We start from the raw sequence: 9,824 nt of genomic DNA on the forward strand, positions 1-9,824 counted from the left end.
CCTGCTCCACTCTGCCAGGGGAGAAGAGAAGGAGCCGGGTGTGCCCCCCACATACCCTCTCACCAGCGCTTTCCTACGGCAGAGATTGAAACAGGTTTTGGCCACTGTGGCTCAGATCCTCTCCACACAGTGGGGCTGCCTGTCTTCCACACATCTTTCATCCATCCCCTTTTCATCTCCCTGTTCCAGGCTTGTCTCCATGTTTTATTGATGTCAGGCTGGCAGGCAGGAGCAGCTGCAGGGCCCTCTCCTGGGTTTGGGGAGGGGGGCTGGCACTGCTGCTGCACCCCAGCCCCCCTCACCCTCACCTTTGTTTTCTTAAAACATTCCAGCCAGGAATGCTCTGACTGCAGCTCCTTCAGGAGCAGTTAATGGTGAGCTGCAAAAGAGGAGTCATTTCGACGAATCTGCTGGCAGCTTGTTGTGCTGCAGGACGTGGCTCTTGGCAACAGTACAATTTACTGTGACTGATACACGCTTCCCTGGATTTCATTAAAACACAGAATTCCAATAGCTCAACTTGCTGTTTGCCTGGACACCCTCCTCGATTACCAGCAGAGTGGGCTCTGGGGTTGCAGGGACAAGGGTGCAGGTCCAAACCCACACCCAGGGGTGTGGATCCAAACAGATCCAGGGCTGCTGGATCTGCTGATGGGATCGTGCAAATGGAACACCTTTGGGGCACACGGGGTATCCAGGCACTTTTCCAGAGAAGTCTGTGGCTGGGGCCCCCACTGCAACCTTGGTTCCCCTCTCCCTCTCGCCGATCCTTTCCAGGCCTTTTTTCCATGGCTGGAAGCTGCTGCCACTGCTGCTGCTGCTACTCCAGAGAGTGTTCCCATGGAGGTTTCTGAACTGTGAACCTTTTCAGAAGTTTGGATTTCTGTAGTTTTTAAAAGACTTTTTCTGACACGATCTGACTTCTCTACCAGACATACAGGCAGTAATCCTGAAATCCTGTGGTTTGGATGCTCCTGCCCACATTCTCATGTTTCCTTGGTCCAAGGCAATTGGCCTTTTCCATCCTCATTGCAGCTTTGTGCCAGGAGCTGGTTTCAGCACCGAGGTTCCCTCTGGCACAGTGTGGCAGCCCTGGAGCTACCAGGACTGGCCCCTGCCGTGGAGCTGCGGCAGCAGTGGGGCTGTGCCGCCTCAGAGATGCTGACATCTTGTCATCCTGTTTTAATTTTTTTTTTCAGATTTCAAGTTGAAGTGTGATGCCAAATTAAAAATTTTGCCCTGAGCTGTCTGCAGGGCCTCTGGGCTGCTGCGGTGCCAGCATCTGCCAGGGAGACCCCCAGGTCCCGTGTCAGAGAGCGGCAGTGGGGGGAGGCTCCCGCTGGCACAGTGGTGCCTCTGCTTCCCCAGTCTCCCCCTTTCCCCCTCAGCCTTGCAGTTCACTGCTCAAATTGGGAGTGAAACCCCTGCACCCTCCTGCTGTGGGTGCTGTGGGTGCTCTGGGGGCCATGGGGGCCGTGGCCCAGCTCAGTGGTGGGGCTGGGCCAGCCCGTTCCAAGGCCATGGGAGGCATCATCCAGGCGTTGTGGGGAGCAGGAGGGTCTGGGCATTGTTGGAATTTAACAGGGCATGTCCCCATCTGTTGGCATGGCATGGCACTGTGTGGTTCATGCAGGCCCCAGGCACGGAGCTCCCCAGTCTTGCCCAAGGTTTTCTCTGTATTTTACATGAAAAAATCCCATTTTCTCTGTACATGTGGAGTCGGCAGATTCTCCTCGACACAGGGAAGCAGGTGCAGGCTCAGCTATGGCAAGGGCAGCAGACAGGTGGGAGGTCTGGGAGGTGTCCTGAGTCAGCCAGAGCAGGGTGTCACCCAAACTAGGGCTCGTTGGAGGTGATGGCTGGAGAGGGGACAGCAGAGCCAAGCCCAGCCTGGCTGCCTGCAGTGTGTCATCTCTTACAGCTCCTTGGCCAGGATAGTACCCTGTGAGTCCTTCTGAAATTATCAGAGTCCTGTAACTGCATCAGCCACTACAGAGCTGGGAGCAGGTCCTGGCCAGGAAGCCCTATCCTGAAATTCTGGGGGCATCCAGGGAAAGTTCTCCTCACTGAAACCAGCTACAGAGCTGACACTAATAGAAAAAGACCACTAAAAAGCTGTGTGATATTGTGTTCTGCTCCCGGTCCCTCTCTCCCTTCATTGCTGCTGGCATTTTATGAATTATTGATGTGCCAAGGTGCTGCCGCTCTCCCGTTTCCTCTGCGCTGCTCCCACTGCCGCAGCTGGGTCGGGCCGGGGCTGGGCTGCCAGGAGGGGATGCCCGGGAGGGGCTCGGTCCTGGTGTGTCCCCAGGGCAGAGCCGAACACCTCGGTCCCGGTGCTGGGGCACAGACCGAGGTTCCTAAACGGCGCATCGGGGGCTTCACGCGAGTGTGGCGATGCCCCGTGTGCTTCCCTGTTCCTGCGAGTCTCTGACCACGGCTTGTGCTCCCCCCGGGGTCCCTTCTCCAGCCCACACTGCCGCGGGCTTCTCCCTCGGTTCCCTCGCTCGGAGCACACGCGGTCTGGCAGAGGGGGCTGAGCGGGGTCACCCCCAGAAGTGCCCCAGGAGCGGGGTCGGGGCGGCCGTCGGGGATCGCGGCAGGGTCAGCTGAGGGGGCAGCCTGGCGGGGCTCCGTGTCCCCTCCCGGCGGGGCTCCGTGTCCCTTCCCGGCGGGGCTCCGTGTCCCCTCCCGGCGGGGCTCCGTGTCCCTTCCCGGCGGGGCTCCGTGTCCCCTCCCGGCGGGGCTCCGTGTCCCTTCTCGGTGGGGCTCCGTGTCCCCTCCCGGCGGGAGGCGCTCCCGGGGCCACGTGCCAGCCCGGTGCAAGTGTGCGTGACGGGGTGTCCGGGAGAGGAGATCATCCTCGGAGCGTTGCAAATGTGCCTCTTTCCCCAGAGAGACCGGGAATGCTCCGGCTCTGGGGTTAATATTTCATGAGGTGCTGGGACAGAAGCTGGCTCCGAGGCACGGGACAGACGTGCTCTCCCACAGGGTGCGGGAGGGTCGCGGTGGTACCCGCAGCCATCCCCCGCGATCCCTGTGCGGGGGCTCAAGCCAGGGACGGGGTGGGGGGAGGCTGCGTCAGGTGATGGATCTGTGCCATTCCAGAGGGCTCCTCCAATCCGGTGCTCCTTTGCCTGACTGGGACTGTGTTGAACTGGAGCCAACCCACTCCTCCTCGGCCCCAGCTCTGCCGTGCCGCCCTGTCCCGGGAATGGCACTGGTGTGAAATCCCAGGACGCTGCATCTCATGGCCAATTTGCTCAGGTTTCCTCGGCGGGGGCTAATGTGTTTTCCATGTTAATGTGCCTGCACGTGGCATCCAACCTGACTGCAACATGGAGCCACTAATACTACATGACTGGCTCACGTGCCCCGTTGGCAGGGGACAGGGCTGCGCGTGTCGCCGCTGCTCCGCTTCTCCACCCGGCTTTGGCCCGGGCTGACCCCAAATTTATGATATTTTGGGTTTCCTCATTAAAGGAGGAAACAAACAACTCCTCTTACCCCAGTATCTTTGACAAAGAAGACACTTACTCTGTTCAAAATATTTCAGGTTCCTTCACTACCCTTCCTCTGCCTCTCCACTAAAAAAATACTGAAAAAAGCAGAAAATCTCTATTTGAAAAGTCCACCATTAAAAGGATTATCAAAATTTTTCCTAAATATTTTCTTCTGTCTTTAGATGAGAATTATTTTGTGTCGTGAGGCATTTCAACCTGTTGGCAACATCAGAACTTGGTCAACTCATTCCCCATGTGACCTTCTCAGAGCTGGCCCCAGCTACCCCTCCAGCTCCATCCCATCTGCAACTGCCTTGGAGGTTCCTCCACCAGCAAGGGATCCAGGAATCCACCCTTCTTACCTGCCCAGAGTCCCCATTCCTAAACCTCCTGCTCTGTCCTACTTCAAGAAGATCCACATGCTCATTCCTCTGCTCCCCAGGAAGGGGCCTGTGTGTCCCATTCCCTCGCGAGTGCCTGGAGCTGTCTCTGTCAACCGGGGAGTCACAGGGTGTAAAACCAACCAAGCAAAGAACAGACGCTCAGATGTTTTCCAGAGACTGTTACATGTTCTCACTGCAGTACCTGAAGGAGGATCCCTGAGCTGTGCTAGTTTTCCTAGCAGAGATCCGCATTCAGGCCAGGATGTGGCAGTGGCTGCAGACTAATTTGTTTTGACATTTGGGGAAAAACAAATGTATTCTGAGACAACTGAGATATCAAACTTTAACTACATCTCTGACTCAGATCCTTGGCATGTTTTGTTCCTGCTGGCAGAGCCCATAGGGTGCAGGGAGCTGTGGGAGGCTGAGGGGGGGCTGCAGGGCCCAGGGGAGGGCTGTGGGGAGCTGTGGAGACACCACATGCAATGGAAGAGACCTGCTCAGGCGCCTGAGCAATACTTGAGGCTCTGGGCAAATGGGTTCAGCTGAACCTTCGTTACTTTGCATCACACACATCTTGAACACGTAGTCCCTCTACCCAAATAATGTCCTGATTTTTGGTGGGTTTGTCCTCTAACCTCCTGCATGTGTTGGTGTTGGTGTGTACTGCAGTGTTTGGGTGTGCTCTGTGCAGAGCTGCAGCTCTCAGAGGAGCCTGGAGGGTGTGTCTCCCCCAGGGCAGCCCAGGCACTGCCCCTTGGCCCTGCCTGTGAAGGAGCACCCGGGGGAGGATTTTTCCCTTGTGCCACAGTCCCTTCCCCTATGACATCCCCAAGGCCTTGGGATCCAGTGTCAGGGCTCTTTTGGGGTGACTGAGGGCCCTGCTAAGCCCACAGGTGGGCGTTAGACACACCAGCCTCAGGAGGAGGAAAACCAGAGGTTTCCCTGTCCCTCCACCTGCACTCTGACGCTCTCTACTTTAGCTCCACACTCATGCAAGTTTAAAAGCAAGTAAATGTTGGCATTGTGATTCACCTCCCCATCTGCTCCCTCCTCCTTTCAGTCCTGGAAAGAGAAGCTCTGCTCACCTGCCTGGTGGGAGCATCTCCTCCAAGGACAAGGATATGGGGAGTGATGATTCCACGGATTGAGCCACTGATGATTCCAAGATGATTCCACTGAAAGCACAAACCTCTCCACTCGAAACAGGCTCTGGGCTATTCACTGCCCTCACTGAGCTCTGAATGCTGAGCTCTGTTGGAGGATGATACCTCGGTTTCACTCCTGGCTCATCTCTTATGACAGTGAGTAAATGGAGAGAGATCACACTCCTCCAACACTTCAAAATAATGACCCACACTGGGATCCAGCTGGTGGTGCCAGGGGGCTGGTCCTGGGACCAGCACAGCGCTGGATGTGCTCAGGAGCTGGCCAGGCTGTTCCCCTCCCTCCTGAGGGCTGCCCCCCTTGCCCATGGTCTGCCCTACCCCTGTGGTGACTCCAGCCCTGCCCTTCCCAATCCATGGACAGTGAAAAACAGTCAGGCACTGAGCCAACCCTGAGCATCCACAGACTTGGCTGCCTGAGGGGGCCTGTGCAGGTCCAGCAGTTCTGACACTTTCTCTGCTTTGCACTCGTCATTTGGGAATGCTATTTCCACCCGGCAGGTTGAAGATAATTGCCAAGTGTCAGTACAATTTGGCAGCAACTAATCTAGATTTGTTTAGAGTTATTGTATATTCTTAATTCTATTTGGATTTAAAAACACAGCATTTCATTTTCCTCAATGCTCCTCTGGAGCATTGTTTTGCTCCCCTATATAAAATTCTACTGCAACTGTTGTGACATGTTTCTGCATACATAGTTCTAGATTTGCTTAAAGGAACAAAGTCTAAATGATCTTGATAGAATAAATTTGTATCTAACTTTTCCAGGCAAACTGCAAAACACAGCGAGTGTCATTCAAGACAAATTTGCTCAATGGCTTTAAAACACTATTCTGAAAATAACTCCTGAGGCTGTACGACCAGTTCCCTCTGCTTTGTACCAGTGCAAAGTGGGACTTTCTATGCCTCGGTGGGTCTCCACAGAGCTCCTGGCTGTGTATGCCCACCCAAATCCCATGGCCATGTGCTCTCAGCACCCTTGGGCTGGTCACAAGCCGGTGGGTGATGGAGGGTGCAGCACCATTTCTGTGCAGGGCTGAGTACTGGGCTCCTTGGGGTCCCTTCTCAGTGTTCTTCTCTCACCCTGGAGCCCTGCTGGAAGGTGTCTGACTGTCCTGGAGTGGCTCTGACCACTGCTCCTTGCTGAGCTGGGCTGGGTTGGGCTGGGCTGGGTGCTGGAGCACTGAGGCTCCCAGTCCTCTAGTCCAGGGGCCTGGCAGTCCCTCATCCTGGAGTCCCACCTCTCTGGATGCAGAGGCCAGTCTTCACTCCAGCCATAGGGACCACAGCCCCCAGCCCAGGGCCTGGAGCGAAGCCTGGGCTCCAGCAGAAGCCACTGTCCTAAGAAAGGTTTTTCATCCCAAACTGACTGTGTCTCCTGGGGTGGGCGAACATTCTTGAAAACTCAGAGGGGAAACCTTGAGTGTGGATGATGTGGAGAAAAAAAGAGACTGGATGTTGGGATTTTTGCAGCTGAAAACACCAGTTTTCTCTGGGGAAGTTGCATGGCCCCTGCTCCAGCCTGTACTCCCCTTGCCAGTGGCTGCTCCTTGGACCAGCCCCCGGTGCCACCACAGGTGTGGGTGAGAACCACCAGGGACCCTCAGCGGGTCCTGCTGCTCCCATGGGACATGGGACATGCCATGATGGGGATGCACACACACACACAGGCTCCTCCCAGGCCATCAGCCTTTCCTGTCTGCACTGCAGCACCTGCTACCTCCCTCCTGCACCCCCAAACCCACCCGTGCCGGGTGTCCCCGTGTGCCCCATCCTGAGGCCTCTCCCACACACGCTTCTGTACATCTGGGGGCTGCCTCCAGGTCCCCCCGTGATATCAGATGTGCTGCTATTGATTTTCTCTCTGCATTTGTTTTTGTTATTCATTATTAATGGGATCATTTTTCCATCCTTAGTGCACGAAGGCAAATTTTGTGTAAAAATCAATTGAGTGAGCAGCGCCAATGGCTTGTTTGGTTTTCTCTGCTTTCATCTTCTGTGTGCAGGGCCCGGGAGACAGAGAGCAGGATATTAAGGAACAAGCATGGAATGGAGAAAAAAATAATAAATCAATTTTTAGTCGTTCAGAAACCACAGAAAGGGATTTGCCTGCTGAGCCTTTCATGCATGTACTGGGCATTTCCTAGTTCAGCAGGTTTCCCTTTCCACTTTACCTGGGCTGTCACTGAAAGGGAATTCCCTTTCTCAGCGAATTTCATCTGCATTTTTCATTTTACCTGTGGGAAGTGGGTTTGTGCAGAGGGTGTGTTTTGAAGAATTAATTGTTTCAGGGTGGGACCTACAGAACTACTGCCCAGGACAAGGAGCCCCAGACCTTGATGACAAATGGGAGTCCTGATCCTGTGGCACCTGGAGAGACTGAGGGGGCAGGAGGGAATATGGGGCTGTGCTGTGGCGGCAGGACATCACAAATTCGGTATCCCAAGCACTGTCTTCATCCTGCTTCCCACCACCCCTTGGTGATGCCGTCTGGCTCCAGGGCACTGCTCATTATTCCAAGGGGAAAACGTGGGCAGCTTCTTTGTGCCTCCTCAGCAGTAAATACCAATTCTGAATTATTCCCACTGAAATCGAAGGAAGTTAATCCCCAGCTCCAGGAAGACCAGATGAGTTTCCTGTATCACAGTGCGTTTATCTGGCATCAGAGCTTGGGGAGCCAAACCCAGGAACAGACTAAGGCACCAGTGAGGACCAAACAGGAGGTACCTGATCTCCAAAGTAAATCTCAAATGAAGGGGTCAGGTCCTGTATGTGACATCTGGGCAGAGCAAGGCATGAACCTGCACACCTAAAGTGAAAATAAACCCGGGATTTTCAGACTGAAATCTGGGAAGAGCCCCTGCAGCGCTGCTGGGAGAAAAGGATCAAGGAGCAAGGGAGGGTGAGCAGAAATGTCCAGGGACTTCAGATCTCCCTGGTGAACATATTGGAGGGGAGGAGGAGCCCACAGGAGCTGTTTTCTGGGACAGTAACTCCAGGTTTGGAAAAGTTCGTTCAGGATTTTTTTACATCTTTAAGCCACTCTCCGGGGCTGAGCAAGAGGGACAAAGGTAGAACTGTCACAAAACGACAGATCTAGGTAACACCAGAACAGCCACAAATAAAAACGCAGGGCCCCTTTTGCCATTGTAGGAACAAGCCCTGTCCCATCTCCCTTCCAAAGGCGAACAGGGATAGAGGTGACGGCTCCGGAGCTGTGAGGGAGTCCTGCGCTGTCGGGCAGGAGCGGGAGCTCGGCGGGGCGCAGGCTGGATTAACCCAAATCGGGCAGGACACTAATCCCATCGGAGGGCAGCGTTAGGAGCTTTGGGTTGTTTCTGCTGGATGCTGGAATACAAAAGGCTTGAGCCTGCGGTGCCCCGCGGCCGTGGCACCACCAGGGATCCGGGGTGGATCCCCATTCCTGTGCCAGGAAATTCCCCCAGCCTGCGGCCCCGCGTTCCTCTCCCGCCGCTCCCCGGCCCAGCCTCTTCAGCCTCTTACCTGTGAAAAAGCCCGACGACTCCGGGGCCGTGCGATGGAGAGCAGGTACGGGGAAAGATGCCGTCGGAGCTGCCTTCCTTATACCGCGGAAGGCGATTAATACTGCATCGCCCTTATTCTTAATTTTCTGAGCCCACAATACGATTTAATGGCATAAGGGCATTTATTATTAAAGGACATTTGATTGGGGAAAAATCACTGGGGCTGATTGGAAAAACACCGCGCGAGGGAGCGTTCCCGGGGACCCTAGAGGAGAAGCTGGATTCGTGAGATCCTTCCCTGATGGAGGAGAAGGATGAGACCCGGTTCGCAGGTCTGATGTTTGTCACTCATTGAAATGCTAAAGTGGAATATTCAGAGGAGGCTTAATCTTTAATCGTTAAGGTGCTTCTGGGAGTCGTAAATAAAAACCCTTTTCCCCCCTCCTGAATAGCTACAGAAACGAACCCGCCATCAGGTTTGGTGGGGGGACGTTTGCGTTTCGCCGGGGCCAGGTGGGGGCCGGGGGCAGTAGGGGCCCAGTCCCGTGTGCAGGGGGTCGCTCCGCCGAGGGGCGTTCGTGGCGATCGCAGGTATTTCGGGTATCCCCGTCGGCGCTGCGGCGCGGGGCGACGAGGAACGACACGTCCCGGCGGGTTGAAAAATAAAGCTTTATTAGGGGAGCGCGGGGCTCGCCCGGCGCGGAGGGATGGGGCGGGATGGCGGGGCGCAGAGGGGGCGGCTGTGCCCGAGGTGATCTCCGGGGCCCCGCCCGCCGCCAACGGAGCTCGGGGGGACCCGCGGAAACCCCGCCGCGTCCCTCCCCGGCTCCGCTCCCCGCCGGGCTCCGGTCCCGGGACCGGGCTGGCTCGGCGGGGCGAGGGGCGCTCGGGGCAGTCCGTCTGTCCCGTTCCGGGGTCCGTAGGGCCGCGCCGTCGGGGCGCTCGGGGCCGGGCGGTCAGTGCACCGCCGAATACTTCATGCGCTTCTGCTTCTGGCGCTGGTTGCAGAACCAGACGCGCACCACGTTCTTCTTGAGGTCCAGCTTCTCGGCGATGGCCGCGATCTTCTCGGCCGAGGGCCGGGGCTGCAGCGCGAAATACGCCTCCAGCGAGCGCCGCTCGGGCGCGGCGATCGAGGTCCGCCGGCGCTTGCGCTCGGCGCCGGGCGGCGGGTCGGGGCCGGCGGGGCGGGCGCGCCGGGCGGCCTCGGCGCCCTCCAGCCAGGCCTGGAGCACCGGCCGCAGCGCCGTCATGTTGTTGTGCGACAGCGTCAGCGACTCGAAGCGG

At 56.5% G+C, this 9,824-nt stretch overlaps 1 protein-coding gene across 1 annotated transcript in view; it reads right to left on the bottom strand.

Moving 5' to 3' along the window:
• Positions 1-9,427: 9,427 nt before the first annotated feature.
• The window catches only part of POU4F3 (POU class 4 homeobox 3), a 1,469-nt gene continuing 1,072 nt past the window's right edge, over positions 9,428-9,824 (bottom strand). The window contains exon 3 of the mRNA XM_027643496.1: positions 9,428-9,823. Within this exon, the coding sequence (XP_027499297.1) occupies positions 9,494-9,823 (330 nt within the window). The 3' untranslated portion in view covers positions 9,428-9,493. The remainder of the gene's footprint in view (position 9,824) is intronic.

Source organism: Corapipo altera, unplaced genomic scaffold, assembly GCF_003945725.1.
Source record: "Corapipo altera isolate COAL_440 unplaced genomic scaffold, ASM394572v1 75, whole genome shotgun sequence".
Taxonomy (NCBI): domain Eukaryota; kingdom Metazoa; phylum Chordata; class Aves; order Passeriformes; family Pipridae; genus Corapipo; species Corapipo altera.